The following is a 23,580-nucleotide window of genomic DNA, read 5'->3' as shown; positions in this document are numbered from 1 at the left end:
AGAATAAGTGAGAGAATAATCAGCCCAGTACCTGGCACAATGCATTCAATGGTAGATGCATATTATATTACTGTTATTAGTATGACTGCTTACTATTTACATTTAATCACAAAATACACATCCCAGCTAACGGATCACTATGTCAATCTCTGGTTTACCTGATAATCATGTAAAGCAAAAGTTGTTTAAACATACAGTACAAGATTCCTTTTATAGTATTAAGATGCTTCGTTATCTTTAAGCGAAAAGAAGGTACAATTTGAATGTATAAAATTGTATTATTTCCTTGTAGGTGCTATACATTTGCTGAAATGCCTTGGTATCAAAGAAGAATTGCTGAAATGCTGTTTGCAACTCCTCCGAGTTCCACCTATGAGAAGGTAGTATGATGTCCTTTGTTAAGTTAGTACCGATTTATTAACCACAGCGCCATTCCACAGTGTTCACACATGTGGAGCTCTGATTCAGTGAGGGACTTGAGCAATTTCTAATGATCCAATTCAACTATGTTATCACAAGGCTTAAAACTTATTATTCATGACTGGTGAGCGGTTTTCTTTTTCCCTGTTAGGTGAGTGGCTGGTAATTCTGGAATACTGTAATTTAAAATGGCTCGTGGCTAAAATCTACCTTCATTTTCTGTTTGAAATCTAAACCATATTGAAGTCACAAAAATAGAACAAGAAATACAGCAACTGTTACCCAGCATGTTTTAGCTGTATTATACACAATAATAGAAAAGTAAAGCACATGCTTGAGTTGATAAAAGAAGAACATTCATTATAACTCTGATTTTAAAAAGCATATGAAAGTTTCATATTCTGTCATATTTTCAAGGACTTTGTTTTTCTTGTTAAAAATAAAATTTGAGAGGAATTTCTGGTTAAACTTTGGGTTTACTCATCACAAGCTTTTCAGAGTAAGAAAACAGGCAATTGAGAAAGCTGTACTTATATTACTTACATTGTAACAAAGAACTTTTCTTTCTTCTGGAAGCTATAGTGTAGAAATTGATGTAGAAAAATAGTTGTATTCTTTACACACAGTTGAGAAATATTATTAAAATAATGCACTTTGGTGGCATTATTTTATAATACATTATTTTATAATGGCATTGTTAAAATCATGCCCATTTGCTGGGCACAGTGGCTCATGCCTGTAATGCCAGCACTTTGGGAGGCTGAGGTTGGTGGATCAGTTGAGCCCAGGAGTTTGAGGCCAGCCTGGGCAACGTGGCAAAACCTCTGGAAAACAATACAAAAATTAGCCAGGTGTGGTGGCCTGTGGGAGAAGGATCTTCAGCCTTGGAGGCCAAGACTGCAATAAACAGTGATTGTGCCATAGCATTCCAGCCTGGGCAACAGAGTGAGACCCTATCTTAAAAAAAAAAAATCATTTTAAGGACAAAAAATATAGTCAGCTCTACTTTATCAAATTAGTTATGTTTCTAAGAAATCAAATGTCATTAGAGAATGCATTACAAAAACAGTAGCTTAAGTAGGACAAAAAGTGTTTCAGACCCACAATAACATTGTATGTAGGAATTTCAATAATAATGGACTCTTAAAAATTCACTAGTACAACCTGAATCAATTCAGCTTTTGATTATATTTCATTTTTACTAGAAATCACTAGTTATTATTTAAGAGAACTGTCAAAATAGCTGAGTTACACGTGATAATGTTCTTTCCTTTCTGCACATTATGTTAGTTTGGTACAAGTTCTAAACAGCAACCGAGTTATTACCAGAAGTAGTCTATATATTGTAATCTTAATGATGATTTAAGTGTTACGTTCAGTTTGGGTGTTAACTCTCACTGTTGAAGAAGTGACCATTATTTTAAGATGATTTACTTCCTGACTTTAATATAGGAATAGGTCTTTGAGACAATGCTTTTTTAATATTGTCTGTTTTCATCTTTTTTATGTTTGGGCTCTTTGTGTTTTTGACAGGCCTTAGGCTACTTTCACAGGGCAGAACAAGGTAAGGTATTTTTGATTACACATATTAATACAGTACAATTGTATGAATGCTGTATATATATACTATAATAGCAATTTCTAAAGCAAAGTTATTCTGCTATGCTTATTTTTGTGCTAGATATTATAAAACAATTTTTAAAGTCTTTATTCAGTAAAGATCACCTGAATGAGAAATAGGCTGCTACTGAACTTGAGCTACAGTTCTGGAATGTTCATCATTTGATGTAATTCAGCCTTCCTTTTTGAGAGGAGTCTCTGACATGGTAATTGTCTTATTCAAGACTGCACATATTGGCCAGATGTGGTGGCTCACACTTGTAATCCCAGCACTTTGGGAAGCCGAGGCAGGAGGATCACTTGAACCCAAGAGTTTGAGACCAGCCTGGGCAACATAGTGACACCTCATCTCTACCAAAAATTAAAAATAAAAATTAGCCAGGTGTGGCAGCACACACCTGTAGTCCCAGCTACTCAGAAGGCTGAGGCAGGAAGGTCACTTGAGCCCAGGGGTTCCAGGCTACAATGAGCTGTGATTGCACCACTGCACTACAGCCTGGGCCACAGAGTGACACCTGTCTGGGGGGAAAAAATATATATATATGTGTGTATATATATATATCTCATTAGAGGCATTTAAATGGGAATTCTGCTATTCAGCCAGGTTAGTTCTCTTGAAGATATTGTGATAAAGAGTTTCAGGTCATGTTTGTTTTGAAAAGTGACTAGTCCTATGAAACTGTCACCAGGCCATCCTAAATTTATCCTTTTTAATATTCATACACTAAGTGGGGGAGATAAGAGACGTAAGCATATGTTACCAAATAGACCATAAAAACCATTGAAATATATTCTATAAAACTTAATCAGGAGAAAATTAAGAAGATCCCATGTTTATTAAATTTGAGATCCCACACATAATAGACTTGTTCATTTCATGATAATAGTTTTCTACAGAATTTTATCTGAATGTTTTATCTCTGTAATTTATCAATTCTGACTTACATTATTACCTTCTACTAATACCCTTTCATGATCATACTGTTTCACATACCATAAATATGAATCTAGGAATGACTTTTTTTTAAAAAGAGATTTAAAAGTTAATTACAAAGTAAAAATATAGTACTTAGAGACTTAAGGGTTGGGTGTGTTGAGAAAAACATGGTTCTTCCCTCATGGAGCTAAAATAAATGTGTGGTAACTTCAGTCATTCTTCAGTGACCTTACCTTATTTCTTTCTGGTCCATATTCAGTTCAGAAGCTCCTCCGATGCCCTTAGTATCTTTTGTTTCTCCAGTGACACTTATCACTCAATACTATAACACTTACATGTCTAAGATTGTACATTCAGAGAAGACGGGGACTTTGTCTTTTCTGGCTCACAATTGCACACTCATTACTTGGCACAATGCTTGGCAAATTTGTTCAATGACCGAGTAAATAGATGAATGATTGGATGAATGAATTTAAGAATATATTTAACCACAGGACAACTTAAGTATATCAACATGGCATCACACAAATCTGCTCAAATAAAAGAAGTAAAACAATTTTGGCTAAGGAGCACATGGAATTAATCATTAATTGTATACAGGAAAAAGTATGCTTTGAATACAGAGGATCTCAGATTGTTAGGAAACTTTGTGGAGAATTAAGTTGGTGAGATAATTCTATGCTTTCATTCATAGGCTTTATGCTTTTCTCTCAGCGAAGAATGTTCTCCACTTTTTTTTTTTTTTGGTTTCTCATACCATTTCAAAGTTTGTATATCTAGCAAAGCATTCCCTTCATTTTTATATTACATTTAGTTGTATTCATGTTTCTTTCTCCTTTTCGTTATAAAGTTGAAAAAAGCAGAGCTTTTGTTTCATCCTCTATGCTTAAGTATAGCTGACATCCAGTAAATGTTGATCAAATATATATATGTCATCATCATTATTTCATTCACTTATTCAGCAGATGTACACTGAATGTATGTTGTTTCACACACTGTTGTAGGCACTTGGGGTACCATAGGGAACTAAAGAGATTAAAAAGAGTATCACTGTCCTCAAATAGCGTACATTCTATCAGGAGCTTCAGCTTCTCATCTATAAAATGGAGATACCCACTTGCAAAGTTGTGAAAATCAGAAATGTGTATAATACAGTGCCTAGCACATTTGTAGATGTTCATTAAATGGTAATTATTATTTTACAAATATTTGTTTGAGATATAAACAGTTGAACAAAAGAGAATTTCCATTAGTCTAATCACTTATTGACCCAATTTATTGAAATTTAGACCTCAAAATCAAACCTTTAAAAATAAAAGCAACACTATTTCATCTGAGATCATTTTTTCTTTCCTATGTGCAGTGGATCCAAACTTCTACAGCAAAAACTTACTTCTTTTAGGAAAGACATACTTGAAACTACACAACAAAAAGCTTGCTGCTTTCTGGCTAATGAAAGCCAAGGACTATCCAGCACACACAGAGGAGGATAAACAGGTAAAACATCTCCCATAAAGTAAGGCAGAAATGTTTTGAGGCACTATTAAATGGTGAATTAAGAACTTTAAAAGCATAATTTTCTAAATGCATAATATTGTTGAAAACAGGTGTGTTCATTTCAAGTGTAAATTCATTGACATTTATATTTCTATATAGGAAATGTTTAGTTACTGTCACCAAAGAGATGTTAGGGGTTGCCTGCTACAATGCAGAATTATTCCTGTTTTGACACACATGGCAGATGGAGTTAAGATTTCTAAAACATAAAAGTCAAGGGATGTGTACTAAAGTGGAAGAGCTGAGAGTCTCATCGGGTCACTGTCAAGAAATTCTATTGTTATAATGTCCTATCTGGTGTTTGGAAACTCTTAGACACTTTATAAACTTAAATTTCACAAATTAGTCTCTTAGCTCTCCTGTTTGCTTATAACATATATTTTTCCATTTTAGATACAGACAGAAGCTGCTCAGTTGCTTACAAGTTTCAGTGAGAAGAACTGAGAACTTTTCAGAGACGATGTGTGAAACAGCTAATAAACATTGCCTTTTCATTTAATTATAAAAATATATGAACTATAACTGTTCTACGGCTTTTAAAATGTTGTGACCATTTAACAGTGTAAATATAAAAAATTCTAGGCTTCTTCACAAATAATAAAGTAAAATAAATAATTGCCGTAAGAGTGGTAGAAATAAATCTCCATGGCTCCGGCAAAGATTATTTTGCATCCTGGATACCAGCAATGCAAAATGGTATGAGATTTCTAAGGATTGATCACATTGGGATGGGAGATCAAGCAAAGAAAGCTTTGTAGAGGAGGGGAAATGGATCCATAGGGGATATACAGGGGGATGGATTTTCAAGTTGGATTGATTCTAAGTTGAGATCTTTGCAGAGAAGGTGTGGTGAAAGAGGTTAGGATTTTGTGGTTTCCTGACATAAAGTAGTTAAATGATGTATCTTGGAGCTAACCTGTATAAGGAAAGAATTAAGTCAGGAGACGACTAAAAATTGAGTGGTTTCCTTTTTTATTTTTATTTTTTTGAGACAGAGTCTCACTCGGTCATCCAGGCTGGCGTGCAGTGGCACAATCTTGGCCCACTGCAGCCTCCGCCTCCCTGGTTCAAGTGATTCTCCTGCCTTAACCTCCTGAGTGGCTGGGATTACAGGGTTGTACCACCACACCCGGCTTTTATATTTTTGGTAGAGATGGGGTTTTGCCAGGTTGGCTAGGCTGGTCTCAAACTCCTGGCCCCAAGTGATCTGCCCACCTCGGCCTCCCAAAGTGTGGGGATTACAGGTGTGAGCCACCACGCCTGGCCAGTTTCCTCTAAATGTGGTGTATAGTCTCATGGTAGACTGAATTTATCAGACACAAAGCTCTATGCCCTAATGGAATGGAAGGAACACAAAACTTAAGAGTGAAATGGAATACAAGATGTTTTTAAATAGGCAGGACTATGCTACTCACTTGAGGCTGGAGTGCCACCACTGCAAAATCTTTTTAAGTTTTGTAAAAAGGAATATCATCTTGAATCCACTTGGATAAAGAGAGACTGTGTGTAGGTGGATTTTCCCCAAAGGATTTGGAAATTGTAATGTTACAATGAACTGTATGGATATGCTTATCATGTACATTTTCAAACAAAAAGGAAGACCGAAAGTAGTGATCTTTGTACACCCATCTCAGATTCAACGATTCTGCTATATAGGTTGTGTATCTCTTATCTGAAATACTTGTGACTAGAAGCAGCATTTTGGATTTGGGATTTTTTTCAAATTTTGGAATATCTCCATACACACAATAAGACATCTTGGAGATGGGATCCAAGTCTAAACACAAAATTCACTTGTTTCATATATACCTTATGCACATAGCCTGAAGGTAACTTTATATAATATTTTAAAAATAATTTTGTGCATTGAGACAAAGTTTGCATACATTGAACCATCAGAAAGCAAAAGTGTCATCTCAGCCACTCATGTGGTCAATTTGTGGTTTGATGTCACCATCATTCCTGACTGAATTTATATGCTACCAATAAGCAGTTACTATACTTATTCATGCATAACTACTTAACAGTAAAAAAAATGACATAATTCGCATAGGAACAAAGATGGCCAAAAAAAAAAAAAAAGACATACCATTGATACAGTGAAAAAATAATGTGGTCAGGGTAGCTAGGCAACAGTAGCATCACCAGAAACCTTTATCAGCTGGTTAACGGCAGCAACAAACAATGGCAGGCTTTCAGTCTCCCGCTTATGATGCTGTATTTTAAAAGGTTATTGTATACTGTATTTTATTTTTGTAGGTGAGGAGAAACAGAAGCAGCTGAAGGGCCAGAAGTGGGTCTTTCTAGGGATGTGGTGGCATTCTGCTGGATGGCTTTTTAAAATGGGTTTTTTCCTTTAGGGAAACCGAATAAACTGTGTTGTGCACCTGCATTTTGACTGTGACCTGTTACATGAGGTCAGATGTGGAATTTTCTACTTGTATCATCATTTTGGCACTCAGAAAGCTTTGAATTATGGAGCACAAATTTCATGTTTCAGATTTTTGGATTCAGGGATGTTCAAACTGTATTTATATGTATGTCTGTGTGTGTACAAACACATACATTTCTAAACCTTTTGAAATTAATTGCAAGCATCATAATAGTTCACCCCTAAATGTGTCAGCATGCATTTTCTCAGAATAAAGACATCTTCCTAAACAAACACAAAACCATTATCACAACTGGAAAAGTTAACAATGCTCTAACATCATCTAGTATCTACCCATATTCAAAATTTCTCAAACGTCCCCAAGATGTCTCATGCTTCTTAAAATCAGGATCCAAATTGCATTTGATTTGTTGCTTATCTTTCAATCTAGAACAGTTCCCCATTTTTTTCTTCTTGCAACATTGACTTTTTGAATAGGCCAGTCCATTTGTCATAGATTCTGTCACATTCCAGATTGGCCTAATTGACCACACCTTGAGAACCGCTGTTCCAGCTTATTTCCAGGACTCAAATTAGTTCTATTAGATCTTTGCCTGACTTTCATATTTATCACTTACTGATTTTTTTTAGCCTTTTTGTTTCATTTTCTTGGCTCTTTTCATTTATATCTTCCATATCTCTTATTTTACTTTTGGTTGTATCTCTTCTTCCTTAGATACTTTATAATTGCCTTCATGTCTGATATGTTTGTCTTTTTCTCTGAATGTTTTTCCTGATTTTAGCCAGTCATTCACATCTGCATTTTGTTTGTCCAGTTCTGAGTTTTTAAGTTGCTATTTTGGATTTTTTAAATATCTAATAATTTAATTCATATTAGCATATTGTGTTAAAATTTACTTTTTTCTCATTTTCAGTTTTCTCTTTAGTGATTTTATTTTTTTCCCTAGGGATGTAATTTTATGTTGAGTTACCAGCAATACTAAGTCATCAAATGGGAGGAAAGGGTCTGGGTTAGTTCAAGAATACTTTCTGCTAAGTTGTTTTTTGTGAGATCAGGTATCATTCAGTAATAAAGCTTTTTATGGAGTGCGGTTTTACCTCCTGATTCCTTATTAGAACTTTAAAAACTATTTTTACTTTCAAATAATTATAGATTCACACACTAAAAAAAAAAAAAAAAAAAAAAAAAAAAAAAAAAAAAAAAGGTCCTGTGTACCCGTCTCTCAGCCTGTCCCAGTGCTAACATCTCATATAACCTAAAGTACAATAGCAAAACCCAGAAACTGACATTGGTACAGACCACAGACCTTATTTAGATTTTACCACTTTTAAATGCTCTTGTGTGTATAGTTGTATGCAGTTCTATCACATGTAGATTTTTGGTAACTGCCACCATAATCAAGATACAGACAGACCTGTTCCATCATCGCAAAGATCCCTAGTGCTGTCCCTTTATAGTCACGCCATCCACCTCCTCTCCCCCACCCATCCCTAGCTCTGACAAGCACTAATCTGTTCTTCATAATTTTATTTCAACAGTGTTATACAAATGGAATCATACAGTGAGACCCTGTGACACTTTTTTTTCCACTCAGCATAATTCCCTTGAGACCTAAGTTCTATCAATAGTTTGTTCCTTTTTAGAGTTGATTAGTATTTAATTGTATGGGCATACCATATCAATCATATGCTGAGGGGCATTTAGGTTATTCCTGATTTGGGGCTGTTACAAATCTGCTATGAGCATTATATGCCGGTTTTTATGTCTACATAAATTCTCTCTCTCTGGGATACATGTCCAGGAGTATGGCTATTGGGTCCTTATCTTCATTTTTCCCCTTTACTCTCTGAGGGTTAGGTTTCTTCTGCAAGACATGGTGCCTTCCCAAGATTCTAATTCTGTGCACTAAGTCGCTTCCACTTGACTTCCCAGGAGCCTGATTCCCCACATGTCACATTGGTTCTTGATGTTTCCCCACTAAGGATGAGACCCACTACTGAGAAGGAACCCCAGGAATCCCTTACTCCTTCCCCTGCAGCCCCCACCTGATTCTGTTCTTGTGTGGATTCCAGAGCTGACTGCTGGACTGAGATGCTTATTTCCCCATATACATGTATATAGAAGTTGGTAGTACTCTGTCTTCTAAGCGTATTACATACACAGGCTATCTCTCTCCTTTATAGATGTTTCCTTCCTTCCTTTTGAGGATGTGAGTAGAATACTGATTTTGGAAAGTGGCCATGATCCTATAAGAATGTAAAAGTCCTCAATTTCTTGATGGCCAAGTTATCTCAACTGAGTTTTTAATCACGGGCTGTGTACTAGCTGTGGATGTTGTAAAAATGTCTTCTCTCATACTCACTTTCCTCATCTATAAAAAAAAGCATCATTAAAGGCAACCCCCACCAATTTCATGGAATTGTAAGGATTAAAAGAATAATTTATGTAAAGGATTTGCCATGAATACCAATAAATACAACTACTATTACCTCTGATTTTGTTCTTGATTGAGAATTGAGGAGAGAAATTTTGGAATTTAGGAGATATCACTTTTGGACTTAGATCAAATCCCCAGTTGACCTAAAGCTTGGCTTTTAAGGCCAACTAAGTGTTACAGGACAACTTTTATTTGCGTATTTCAACAAAGGAAGATTTTTACTTCTGCATCATCCACCAATCTTCTTAGGTTCAACCAAACATTCAGACTTAACAAGTCTACAACAGGCTATATTTGGCACCAATTTACTCAGAAGGCTCTAGGACAGGAACCACAGCTCACCAGCAGGACAATTTTGACCCTCCTTTTCAGAAGACAATATTCTAACAGCAATGCAACGGTATCTCCCCAGGTGACAGCTCAGGGTCCTCCTTAAAGGACATGCAGTTACAAGACTTTTCCACTCAAGTATGTCCAAAGCTGTGGCTTTCTATCATGTATCTGGAGATTTCCCAGTCCAGATGCAACTTACCAGTCCTAGGGGTCATACTTACCGGAAGCAAAGTTGCCTGGCAATACATCCTATTTAGTTGTCAGGGTAGGAAGAGGTAGGTAGTTAACAGAAATCATCAGGGGGAAAGGTTTTGTTAACCTTTTCATTTTCAACTACTTGGGAAGTATGGGGGTGAGGGGGGGAACCCCAAACACTGGTAAGCTGCTTTCCCTGGAAGACAAATAACTAAACTGATCTAATAGACACAATTGTATTGGGTCTGTGATCTATTCCCTGGACTATTTACTGGTGGTGGGGGCGGGTGAGTCACCAAAATGAAATAGCAGTATACACCTGTCTCTGAGCCTCCCTTTTGTCTGTTTCCTCATGAACTGCACAGAGAGTCTTGCACTCCCTAATTTCTTCTGGTTGGTCCAGCTGGGAAGGGAAGAAGGGGAGAAGGTGAGTGAGGGACCATATTTCTACAATTTTTCCGACTGCTACTGGGTAGATAAATCAAGACAGCTCTGCCTGTAGGTCTTGGATATCTATAACTGGGTGTGAAAAGTGGAAGACCCTGATGAATTCTCCAAAACAAAGCTGGTTTGGTCTCTTGTAGGGTTCTGTGTAGCCTCACCTGGTGCATCGTAATTTCTTACTTGAGGAGGGAGACCAGCACCCTGAAAACGAACTGGAAAGCCACCTTCTTTAGTCAAATCTGCTAAATCATACCTCCAATGAATGATATTCAATAACTTGTGTCATAGCAAAATGTATACAGCAGTGGTACCATTTGTAATTCTAATACTTAACTCTTATGGTATAATTAAGGCAGTCCTTTTTGAAGACCAGTTACCGTCTATCACATAACCTGTCACATACATTAGAATTTTTAAAAAATTCTTTAGGCTTGAAAATAACCAGAGTGTTCATAATTAGGATTTGGAAAAGGAGTCTATTCAGCCAAGCAGATCACTGCCTTTCTTTCGTCTTTACTGTGATTTCTGAATAAAATGCAGAACACACTCTCGGTATGTAGAAAAATAAAATTTTGGCAAAACAATAATTACTGTTTTTCTGTATGTACTTAGCAGTGAAATATTTATAGGCAACATATTTTAAGAAGTCAGTTCCATGGCTATAAAAAATGTTTAAGTTGATGAAATTTACAGTGCATATTAAAAGCATGATACAAATGGAAATTTAAAATTTTGTATTAGGAAGCCCAGTTGGCTAAAAGTAGCATTAATATCATTCACATCAGATTTTAATTTGTTACACATTTTTGTAGTTCAGCAAAGGCCTTATGATGAAAAACAATTAAAAAGTGTTACTTATGACAAAAATAATTATCTGTGTAAAAAGGGGGAGACTCAAAAGATTTTTATATGCTTATTTAATTCAGATAAATAGAACTGTTACGAATTTGAGAGGAATGAAGATAGTCAAATACTAACAGAAAATCATTAGCCTCATATTAGAGCATTCAAATGCTTATGTAACTCTTCAATCCATCTGGCTTCATAAAATCCAAAACTTTGAACACAAAAAAAGTGGCAGAGTTCACATTACCTTTTGTATGTTCCTAAGTATGAAACTGCATCAATTTATTATGAATTAAATTTGAAAAACATCACAGATTTAAAAACAAAGTACAAAAGTGCCTGATTCTTTTTAATTCCACAAATACCTAGCATCTCAACATGTAAACAAACTTCTATGCTGCTCAATGAATCTTTCCAATTTCGATAAACTAAATAGTAGCAGATCTAGTATATGACTTGCATGTGTAAGTTATGGTTTTATCCATTACTTTGACAATATTACTGATGTAACAGAAAAATTTTCAACTATTGTATTTATTTAAAACAAACTGACAGGTTTCAAGCACCTGTCTTCAGAAAAGCCAGCAGCATTTTTTTTTTTTTTTTTAACATACTCAAAGTAAGATTTGGCCTAAGCCCTTAATACCTTCCTGAACAGCCATGCAACTAAACACCCTCAGGAGATGTTACATAAGGGAGAGAAGAACATGGAGCAATTTGCACTTTTTCCCCTAGATAATATTAACAAGGTAAAGCAAATCCAGATCTTTATGAATGAACGGCTGTCATGTTTCATACACTTGGAGCTCTATAAAACTAGAGCCACTATCATATATGCTTTTATAGATATATATGTATTTTTAATAAAGTCTCTCACTTGCTTCAAAATTTAAGGATGATGTTTTTCCTGGTCAGTCATTTCAAGGGAACAATAAATAAAGTAGAAAAGGATGAACTGTTTTGCATATTTCTGTGGAAGAACGGAAAACATACTTTGAGAGGTTCGGAAAATTCACTGTACAGAATGAACAGCTTATATACACTATCTGTGCAATTTTTCTTGGCTGGGGTATTTAAATGCAAGAGCTCCTCCAAAATAAGAAGCCACATTCATTCTTGTCCAAATCCCTCTGTCTCTTCTATTGCAAAAAGAAGTTTTTCCTTTAGTTGTTCATAACTCTTATATGGTGGTAGATCCAAGCGATTAAAACTGAACAGAAACAAAAACAAAATCAGATGTTTTCAATAAAATGAAAAAAAAATACAGTATTTTTCAAAGCACATAGAAAAGCTGAATGGATATATGAATATATACTATATATGTAAAAATTTTGCCAGAATTATTCTAACAATTTACTACTATAATATTACTTAATTGGTATATTAACATTTCTAAATTTCTTAGAGTAATCCAAATTTAAGACTTACATATAAAAACTATTTTAACATCTCCGAGAGGAAAATGGAATTACAAATAATAAGTGTAGCAAATTTGGATAAAGACAATTTTTAAAAAAAAAATCAATTTTCTTTTTATTATTCCTGTTACGTGTGTCATGAGTCCTCCTAATTTCTCTTAGGATAAGAGTCCATTTCTTTCATCCACTCAGTCACTCATTCATCAGTCATTTACTGAGATTTTTTGACATAACCGATAAGCTAGTGATACAGTGAAGAAAACGAAAATCCCTGTCTTCATGGAATTTACATTCTGGGGTGGAGACAGTCAGTGAACAAATATATACATCTGTCTTTTCAAATAATCTAACCACATATATAAACTCTTCTAAAATGATACTTTTTTAGCCTTGTCATACTCAAATAATTCCATTCTGGGATTAACTGATGAAAAATGTTAAAATACTAAAAAATGCTTAAAATAACAATGTATTATTTTTCAGTTTACAAAGGTGAAATCACATTTCATTTTGTAAGGTACAGCACTGAGTAGCTAGATTAGGATTCGGGTGTTCAGGGTTTTGGTCCCCACAGTAGCAGTGACTAGTGAGATAGCTCTGAGTAAGTCAGAACGCTTCTGTACCTTCATTTTCCCATGCAGAAGCTTTCTAGAGATTATCCAGGTACCCTCTTACCATTCCCACCACTTTCCATGTGCCCTTGATCCTCCCATGTTAGAGTAAGGAAAGAGCCTTTGAAACAAGGCATCTAATTAAAACAGTGCTGTTTTAAGACTGTATTCTTTGTATTTTAAAAGAAGTTAAAGATATTAATAGCAGCAACTAAGCAGACCATCTACTGCCTTCCCCTTTAAACTATACTTCAAGGTAGAGTATGATAACAAGGTCAAAAAAATATTATTTTTCAATACTTCCTATATAAGACAACCATTCACTTTCTGTTCTCTTACATCTTTCACATATAGTCTTTGCCAAATTCTGTCATTCTATCTACCAAATATTCCATTTTTTCTCCTGATTATGTATTTATTTGGAGACAGGGTCTGGCTGTGTTGCCTAGGCTAGGGTGCAGTGACACTGTCTCGGCTCACTGCAACCTCGACCTCCCAGGCTCAAGCAATCCTCCCTCCTCCCACCTCAGCCCCCGGAGTGGCTGGAAGTACAGGTGCATGCCACCATGGCCAGCTAACTTTTGTATATTTTTTGTAGAGACAAAGTTTTGTCACATTGCCCAGGCTCCTCCTGATCATTTCTACTGCCACTACATCCCTCTGTATATGCTTCCCCATCATCTCTTATCTGGATCATCAGAGAATTTCCTGCTACTCAACTTTGGGCCCATTTGTTTTGTTTCTTTTTTACTTTTTGCTAAAATGACATACCAGTTTATGTCTCTTCAAAAACCTTTGCTGCTTTTGAGTTGCTGTGGGTGGGGAGGGGGCTGTGGTGGGGAAAGGAAGCTTCTGTTCTCTACCGTCAACTTGTTTCACGCTCTCCCGAGCATGCCACACGCCTTTCTCTTTCTGTAACCCTGCTCTCTATGATCTGGAATACACTTTTCATCAAGAACCAGTCCAAATGCTACAACTTCCTCTGAGCATCTTATACATACAATTTCCCTATTCATAAGCTCCTTTTATTTCTGTTTTAGCATCTATTTTAATCTACTCTGGATTAGGACTGACTGGTTTCTCCCATTAGATTCTAAAATCCATGAGGGCAGTCATCTCTGCACTCTCTTAATGCTGATCTGTTTCGCATACAGTAGATATTTAGTAAATGCCGAGTTGAAAAACATGAAAGTAGGTTACTTGAAAACATCCAAAAGAGGCTTCTGTTTTAAAACATTGGCCATTATGTTTTGTGCTGTTTTTGTAAGACAGACAAGCTAAAATTGATTCTGCTTTCTTCAATTATTGACCCCAAGGCTATACTTTGAACCCTGACATCACCAGTAAAGGAAGTTTCTAATTTAAAAATCCTGTTCTCTTACCATGTCTTTCCAGTTTATTTCAATTAAAATGCCAGCCTGTTGACCTCATCATACTATCCTGTCTACCTCTTCTTGTCCTCCCTTTTTTCTTTACCTATAGCCCATCACTATAATTAGGGATCATAGTCCATCATTATACATCATAATGTATTTGCATTTTATTTGTATTTGTAAAAGTATTTATGACATATTCATTTAATTTATTTTGAGACAGAGTCTAGCTCTGTATCCCAGGCTGGAGTGCAGTGGTGCAATCTTGGCTCACTGCAACCCCCGTCTCTGGGGTTCAACTGATTCTCCTGCTCTCAACCTCCCAAGTGGCTAGGTTTACAGGCGTGCACAGCCACGCCCGACTATTTTTAGTAGAGACGGTGTTTTACCATGTTGGCCAAGTTGGTCTCAAACTCCTGGGATCTGCCCACCTCAGCCTCCCAAAGTGTTGGGATTGCAGGTGTGAGCCACCTTGCCCGGCCTACAAATATTTTTAAATCTCACGCTTCTCCCTCTTTTGAACTCATAAACTCAAATTCTGATGAACTCAATCTTCTGCTTTCTTGTTCCTTTCAACTTGACAGCTGAAAATTACTGGGGGAGGAAATCATGCATTCAAGTAGACGGTTGTCATTTCAAATATACTACTAATCCAAGTGAACAATCCAATTTTGCCTAGCAATCTTAGCCGTGTTCCTCTAATCAATACTTCCCTATTCTCTAACAATTCTCCCAATTCCTTCTTTCCTTCGAAAGTTTTTCCTTTCTTCACTCTTAGCCAGTGACTTCTCCTTATACTTTGAGAAAACAGAAATCAGTGGGTGGTAATTACTTTCCCTTCACAAAATTTGAAATCTATTTTAATTCTCCCCTTGACTCAAAAATCACTCAAAAGTGGTAGATATTGGATCTACCACTTTAATTGAAGGCAGAGGTCTTCAAATTTTGGTCACAGGACTCCTTTTCACTCTTAAAAATATTGTCAACCTTGGCTGGGAGCGGTGGCTAATGCCTATAACCCCAGCACTTTCAGAGGCCAAGGCAGGAGGACGGCTTGAGCCCAGAGTTTAAGACCCACCTGGGAAAACATAGCAAAACTTAGTCCCTACAAAAAATTAAAAAATTAGCCAGGCATAGTGGTGTACACTGGTGGTCCCAGCTACTGGGGAGGCTATGGTGGGAAGATTGTTTGAACCCAGGAGGTTGAGGCTGCAGTGACTTGTGTTTGTGCCACTGCACTCTAATCTGGGTAACACAGCAAGACTGTCTCGGAAAAAAAAATTTCCAACTGCAAAGAGCTTTCATTTATATGAATTATAGCTACTGATATTTAAAAGTTAAAACATATTTTATTTATATGAATTATAGCTACTGATATTTACAAGTTAAAACAGAAGTTTAAAAAGTATTAATTCATTTTGATATGAAAATAAACATTTTAATGGGAAAAACCCAAGTATTTCCAAAAAAATATAGTGGAAAGAGTGATTTTGTTTTATAGTTTTGGAAATCTTTTAAATATCTGGTGTAACAGAAAACATCTGGATTCTGATATCTACTTGTACATTTAATCTACTGCCCCACACAGAAAAATAGTTAGAAATAGAGATATACTCTACTCATCTTGTCAGATAATTATCGATATTATTCTTTGATACTAAATTTGACAAGGGAATGCACAATATGGTTCGAAATCAGGTCAAAGAACACTTTGTACTTTGTTATACAAAATTTACTGTTCTCTCTTGCACTTTGTTTTTGATTTGATTTGATTTTTTTTGAGACAGGGTCTTACTCTGTCACCCAGACTGGAGTGTAGTGGTGTGATCATGGATCGCTGCAGCCTTGACTTCCCTGGCTCCAGTGATCCTCCCATCTTAGCCTCCAGAGAAGCTGGGACTACTGGTGTGTGCCAACACACCCGGCTAATTTTTGTATTTTTTGTAGAGACGGGGTTTCACCATGTTGCCTAGGCTGGTCTCAAACTCCTGAGCTCAAGCGATCCTCCCACCTCGGCCTTCCAAAGTGTTGGGATTATAGGTGTGAGTCACTGTGCCCAGACTCTCTTGCACTTTGAATAGATCTTTTACTCATGCGTCATTTTGTAACATTTGTTGTAGCATTCACTGATCATTTGAAAATAATGACTCATTGAATTATAAGGATTTTCTAAATGTTGACTCATTTAATTATATAATAGGAAAAAAAAATCACATTTGTTAAAATACCACTAATCAGCCGGGCATGGTGGCTCACTCCTGTAATCCCAGCACTTTGGGAGGCCAAGACGGGTAGATCACGAGGTGAGGAGTTCGAGACCAGCCTGACCAACATGGTGAAACCACGTCTCTACTAAAAATACAAAAATAAGCCAGCTATGGTGGTGCGCACCTGTAATCCCAGCTACCCAGGAGGCTGAGGCAGGAGAATCGCTTGAACCTGGGAGGCGGAGGTTGTAGTGAGCTGAGATCGCGCCACTGCCCTCCAGCCTGGGTGACAGAGCAAGACTCCGTCTCAAAAAAACAAAAAACAAACAATCTCACTAATCTCATTGACGAAAGTCTTCAGAAGCTCTCAAGCTCATGGTGGTAATTATCACCACCAACAAATGCCTATTGTTTTCCTTAAAATGACAAGCTAACAACATTACTTCTCAAGAAAATGTCTGTCAAATACCTAAGTCTGCATAAACTGCTGGCGGTCATTTTTTCAAGTAAAAATAGTGTTCCATAAAAGAAAACAAGCTAGTTCAGTTTTCAACTCAAACAACTGCCCAAGAGCTTTCCTTTAAGAAAATCATTCTCTGGTGTGCACAAGTGCTATTTCAGACTTCCTATTTTGTCACACAAATGTTAAAAAAACATATACTCAAGCATCAAGATTGAATAAAGTTAGTAATTTTTACTGCTTCATAAAGAACTTCAATGAACCTGCCTTTTTGCTTTTTTTTTTTTTTTTCCCTTGCTTTAAACCTCAAGTATATGGTGCTGAAGAATACAGAGGTAGTAGCAGTTTGGTGCCACTGCCTTGATTTATGCTAAGGCACAAGCAGGTTCACAAACCATTGCTTTTGCACCACAAGTAGAAATTTCAAAATGATAAAAAGGCAAATAATGGCTTGGTATGAAAATAGTTTTGACCTCCTGAAAGAATCACCTATCTCCAGGCTGTCATCTTTGGCCTGGGTAACTATAACAATTTCCTAACTACTCTCCCTGCATTCACCCTTGCATCCAACTCCTCCCCTATACTGTTTTCCGGCCGATTTTTCTGGGATTTATTACTTGCTATTTAAAACTTTTCAAAGCTGTCTAATTTTTCTTTGATATCTCAGTTCTTTATATTAGCCTATAAGGCTGTACATAATTTAATCCCTGCCTACATCCCCCAATTTTTTTCATCTCCCTTTCTTCTGATTTACCAAGTTCCAATCATACCTATCATCTTCATTTCCTTGAAAAACAATTTCTTCAGGGTCTTTGCTTACTTTGGCATTTCTGTGCAAAGAATGTTCTTTCTCTGCTTATTCCCACAGCATGCTCATTATCAAACTCAACTTAAGCAAATTACCCCTTCCAAGAAATCTCCCTGACCACTCAACCCAGAGTAGGTTCCCATTAGTTGTTCTCTATTAGAGTACTCTCATTTTTCCCTTCGAAGGACTTACCAGGATTTGCAAATAGTTATTTGTTTATCTGTTGTCATTTGCGCCCCACCATGGGGCACAAACTTCATAAAAGACAGGGAATACTTAAATCTTACTTTATACATAGTGGGTACACTAATATTTGTTGAATCCATGGATGCATTTCTCAAGTATTTCTATTAATGAGAACACGCTAAAGTGTTCAGTTATAGAATGCTGTATTAATCAATGTGTTCTCAAAATTGAAATTCTGACTACTTTAATGAATACGCAGTTATACTGGATCTTACATATTTTTAAAGGAACAAAACAAAAGATTCTCTGTGGCTTTCACCTTCGTATTTAGGATTCTTGAACTTACCATGTATGGCTTCTTGGTAACCAAGTGTCTTTGCCAACTTTTTCAATGCAAAACTTTTGAGGCCCATTACTTCCTACACCAGGAAAATAAGACAAAGTTTATCTGGTCCTTTAAACTTTTTTCTTCTGACAACTACTTAAATAATAGAACATGCTGCATAATCATATGAATGATACGAAATAAAGAAGAAATTCACAATGTAAGCTGCTTCTGCCTGAAGAAGCTTCTTACTGTTGCAGAGATCCAGCAATAAGAATTAAATCAGTGGGAAGAAAACTATTTATACAGAATGTCGCTCCCTTCACAGTCACCCTAGGGAGCAAAGCAATGGCCACCTCAGCTATATGAGGAGACATTCATTTTTGTCTTACAAGTGCTTTGATATTAGCCATTCATTTTTCTTTCTTCTAAATGAAGTCCTATCTACAGCACAGAAGAGTAATCTTTAGTTCAAGTCTACTGTATGTCCAAAGGCCATTATTATCACAAAATTATCTACAGAGAAATTACAGTGAAACTACATTTACCCATGAGCTCAGCAAATCCTCCTAGAGGTAAACGGCAGGTTCCAGTGACGAACTGCAGTAGTCGCATTCTTACTTCATTGTCTGTCTCTTTCACAAACTGTAATGAAATCCAATGTACTTTAATATGAAATAAATGCTAAACTATATTCAATCATGAAACTAGTACACACTTGAAGAAATTAAATAACACTGAATTGGTTGAAAAGTCGTGTGAAAAAGTGGTTGTAGGGTTTGTCATTTAATAAGGGTGGGCACCATGCTAAGCACACTGTGAACCTCACTTCAGGTCATCCTCATGAGAACACGGAGGCTGGCCACCATCATTACTACGCCCATCTTACAGCGAGCAAAGACACGAGAATCTTGGCAAGGTTAAGTCATTTATGTAAGGTCAAACAAAAGGTGCAACCAAGATAGATGTTGTTGTTGGGCTGTAGTATAACAGCTATTAAGGGTTCCTGCCAAATAGTGTGCCAATGGTTTTCATGGATTTAGTTCTCACAATTCTATGAGATAGGTAGAATCATTAGCATCCCCACTGTACACATAAGGAAATGGAGGCCTAGAGAGTTTAAATGATTTGTCCTTCTTAAACTGCTAAAGTGGCAGAACTAACATTTGAACTCAAGTCTAGATGAGCCCTAAACCACTGTTATTCCTCCCTGAGTCAATTACCCATCTCCCCTTTAAGCTACAGAAAACAAATGAACACCTCTCTGCTGCCACTCTTAATAGTCTATGGTATTTTCTCCCACAAAACACCATTTTCCTAACACTTTGTGTTCTTCCTGACTAGTACTTGAAAAACCAAAGTACACATTTCTCTAAAATTATCTATTTCACTGACTAGTCATTTTCAAAGACATAAATGGGCAATGTGGTGAAATACTAATTTGATTGGTCTGAGTATAACAGAAAGCAAGGAACATAGGGAGCAGATTAAGAGTAGAAATGTATCTTAAAAATAGGGAATAAACTTTAGCTAAGGATAAGATAAAACAGCTGTGCTAATCATGTCCCAAAATATTTCAGTGAAGAACTGTGCTGAGGCACATATTTCAACAAAACACAAGAAACAAAACTTATTACCAGGTCTGGCATAAACCTCACCACTTCCCCTAAAAGAAACCCACTTCAGAAAACACAAGTATTCATTTGGATTTATATGACCCTAAGCTTAAGCTCATTGGCTATGTAGATACAAATGTGTAAACAGAAAGCCAGGGAAGACCAAATGTAACGAAGCTAGTAAAAAGCCTGAAAGGGAAGGTTACAGACAATAGTATGCATATTGCATGCAATGCAATTCAGGTATTTTAGGCGTGAAAATGGATTTATTCCTTCCTATTTATGTATTTATTTTATAATAGGTAATAGTATAGAATGCAAAAGACTTTTACTTAATGAAAAGCAGCTTTCCTACCTTCGCCTCCAACTGCTCAGCACCCCTCTAGAACTGTTTCCAGTTTTTTCTCTGCCTTTTCAAAGATGATATATTTCCATACTAACATACACTTTTACTATACAGATGATAAGTCTTTAAACAAAAAGCATCATATTATACACATTGTTTAGCATCTTCCTTCTCCCCTTAATACTGTATTGAAACATTATTCTCCAATATTTTTGTTAATTTGCATTTTTAAAAATGGAAAGAAAAGTCAGGCGTAGTGGCTCATACCTGTAATCCCAGCACTTTGGGAGGCCAAGGCAGGTGGATCACTTGAGGTCAGCAATTCAAGACCAGCCTGGCCAACATGGTGAAACCCTGTCTCTACTAAAAATACAAAAACTAGCTGGGCGTGGTGGCACGCACCCATAATCCCAGCTACTTGGAGTGGGGGCGCTGAGGCAGGAGAATCACTTGAACCTGGGAGGCAGAGGTTGCAATGAGCCGAGATCCTGCCACTGCACTCCAGCCTAGGCAATAGAGTGAGACTCTGTCTCAAAAAAGAATGACTCCAAGGTATAGACATATAGAATGGATGTATGATAGTTTATTTACTCAGTACTCTCCTGATGGACATTTAGGTTGTTTCAAGTCTCTGTTAGTAAACCAATGATATTGCATTACTTTGGTATGTGCCACTTTACACATGTGGAAGTATATTTTAAGATAAATTTCTAGAAGTGTCTACATCTCTTTAAAATATCAAGCAATAAACTCATGACATACATCCTTATGAAAAGATGCAACTTTTGGAAAGTATACTGTAACACAAAACCTAGCATTACTCTTCACCTGAAAATGAAACAGTTAAGCAGAAGTAAGCCAGAAGTCCAGTCGTTAAATTGCTCAAATGAGTCCCAATTAGTAGAGAAGTTATCTAAAGAATATCCCTGATCTGGAGATTTTAAATTCTCAAATAAACACACAAAACAAAAGTCTATTAAAATAAAATGTTCAAGTTAGTGTGGTACACTTGGATTCCTGAGACCATCCTATTACAGTTTAAGCAAAACACAAAAAAATAAAAATAAATACATAAATAAGTGAATAAAGTCACTCTTATGACATTATGCCCTCGATCATTCTAATTCCCTAGTATATATTACCTCAGAGGAATTAAAATATCTGCACTGACTATCATTACAAACATATTTCCTCATTTACTTCTAGAATTAAGTGGAATTTAGACTACTTTGATACCACTAGAAAAAAATTGCTATGCCTACAACTATTAACATTAAACTATTACTTAAATAAGATTCCGTCATTCACTCCTTCATTTTAGCAAGACAGTCAAAGAAGCAATAGAAAGTACTTTTGACAAGTGTTCACACTATTCTCTTAGATTCAGAATTGGAAAATTATAAACTGTGTCCAAAAGCAGTCTCAATTAAAAATAATAAGCTATTTTTAAAACCACCATTTCATTAGAAAATATGTTGAGTACTTTGTTTCAAATACGTTGAGTACTTTGTTTCAAAAAAGATAAAAGCAAATACCTGCCAAAACCAAATGATTTGCTTGCTGTTTCTTGTATAATGTCGATAAACAGTATTTCTCTGCCAATCTGCCAAGTCAACCTCCTGCATGCCACACAACATAACCTGGGAAATGAGCACAGAATCAGGCTACGATAAAGATTTAGTGAAGAGAGTAATCATATGACTGAAATTTCCTAATGCAGTCATGCACATGGCAAATTATGTGAAAAGCTATGTGCACGGCATATAATGATAACAATAAGCAAATCTTTTGAACAAAACTGTGGCAATTTAGCATAAAGGATTCTCTGGTACTTTACCCATGTTTATTGAACTCAAAATAAAAACTACATTTAGAGTATTTTCAAGAAAAACAGCTATACTGAAAACATGTCTCCTTTACCATGTGTATATATATGGTGTGTATATTTACACACACACACACATCTATATATATAGATTTATATCTAGATATGTGTGTATATATGTATCTAGATATATACATAGATATATATCTAGATACATAGATAGATCGATCGATCTCCCCCAAACTGGGTATCCAAATTCATTAGTTCCAAACCTATTTCTGGTTCTCATTTTAAAAAAACTATGCTATCTTATATACTTAAAAATAAAAAAATACTAACCTCCTATTAATAATTTATCCAGCTTCTCTAGGAATATTCTACATATGTGAAATTTTCAAACAACCTCAACTTGTATATGAAATGAACATTATTTTAGGCATAGTAAAATATGTAACACTTATCTCTTAACTTTTTTTCATAAGTCAACTTTGAGCTATAATTTACATAGAATAAAATGCACAAACTTAGGTATATAGTTAGAAGATTTTCAACAGATGTATACACCTGTGTAACCACCATTACAATCAAGATATAGAATATTTCCATCATATCCCTTTTTGTAATCAAAACCATATCCTCATCCTAGTTTCAGGTGATCAGTGATTTCACCACAGATTATATTTGTCCTTTTAAGAATGTCATGTATATGCATACATCCATATTTGTGTCATATATAGTGCATACACATATACACACATCCTCTTTTGTTTTTCCCACTCAACATGTTTTTGAGATTCATCCATGCTGTAGTTCATATTTTCTATCACTGAGTAGTATTCCATTATATGAATATACAACAATTTGCTTATCCATTCACTTGTTAATTCATTTAGGTTACTTTCAATTTTTAGCATTGATGAATAAAGTGATTAACATTTATGTACAAGTCTTTGTTTAGATATATATTTCATTTCATTTTAATAAACACCTAACAGCAGAACTAGTAGGCCATAAGGTAGATGTACATTTAACATTATAAGAAACTACCAACACTATCTCAAAGTGGTGTTTTGATTTGCATTTCCCCAATTACTAATAAGCATTTTTCCATGTATTTACTTGCCATCTGTGTATCTCCTATTGTGAAGTGAGCCTTTGTCTATTTAAAAATGTTTTCTTGTCTTTTTATCGAGTTCCATGAGTTTTTTGTTAATATATTCCAG

At 35.9% G+C, this 23,580-nt stretch overlaps 2 protein-coding genes across 13 annotated transcripts in view; one reads left to right on the top strand and one right to left on the bottom strand.

Annotated features, from left to right (window-relative positions):
- Window positions 1-5,174, top strand: part of RMDN1 (regulator of microtubule dynamics 1) — a 34,746-nt gene extending 29,572 nt beyond the window's left edge. For both annotated transcript variants that reach the window (XM_001083289.5, XM_015145669.3), the window contains exons 7-10: window positions 293-380; window positions 1,954-1,984; window positions 4,341-4,474; window positions 4,928-5,174. In XM_001083289.5, the coding sequence (XP_001083289.2) occupies window positions 293-380; window positions 1,954-1,984; window positions 4,341-4,474; window positions 4,928-4,978 (304 nt within the window). In that variant the 3' untranslated portion in view covers window positions 4,979-5,174. The remainder of the gene's footprint in view (window positions 1-292; window positions 381-1,953; window positions 1,985-4,340; window positions 4,475-4,927) is intronic.
- The window catches only part of WWP1 (WW domain containing E3 ubiquitin protein ligase 1), a 141,005-nt gene that overhangs the window by 6,845 nt on the left and 110,580 nt on the right, over window positions 1-23,580 (bottom strand). For 6 of the 11 annotated variants that reach the window (XM_077942293.1, XM_077942295.1, XM_015145627.3 and 3 more), the window contains 4 exons: window positions 22,068-22,172; window positions 19,119-19,215; window positions 18,592-18,664; window positions 11,239-12,392 (listed from right to left, as the gene is read on the bottom strand). In XM_077942293.1, coding sequence (XP_077798419.1) covers window positions 12,293-12,392; window positions 18,592-18,664; window positions 19,119-19,215; window positions 22,068-22,172 — 375 coding nt within the window. In that variant the 3' untranslated portion in view covers window positions 11,239-12,292. 11 annotated transcript variants of the gene reach the window in all.

The sequence above is a fragment of the Macaca mulatta genome, chromosome 8, assembly GCF_049350105.2.
Source record: "Macaca mulatta isolate MMU2019108-1 chromosome 8, T2T-MMU8v2.0, whole genome shotgun sequence".
Classification (NCBI taxonomy): domain Eukaryota; kingdom Metazoa; phylum Chordata; class Mammalia; order Primates; family Cercopithecidae; genus Macaca; species Macaca mulatta.
The sequence above is the reverse complement of the archived record's forward strand: the minus strand, read 5'-3'. Positions and strand labels throughout refer to the sequence as shown.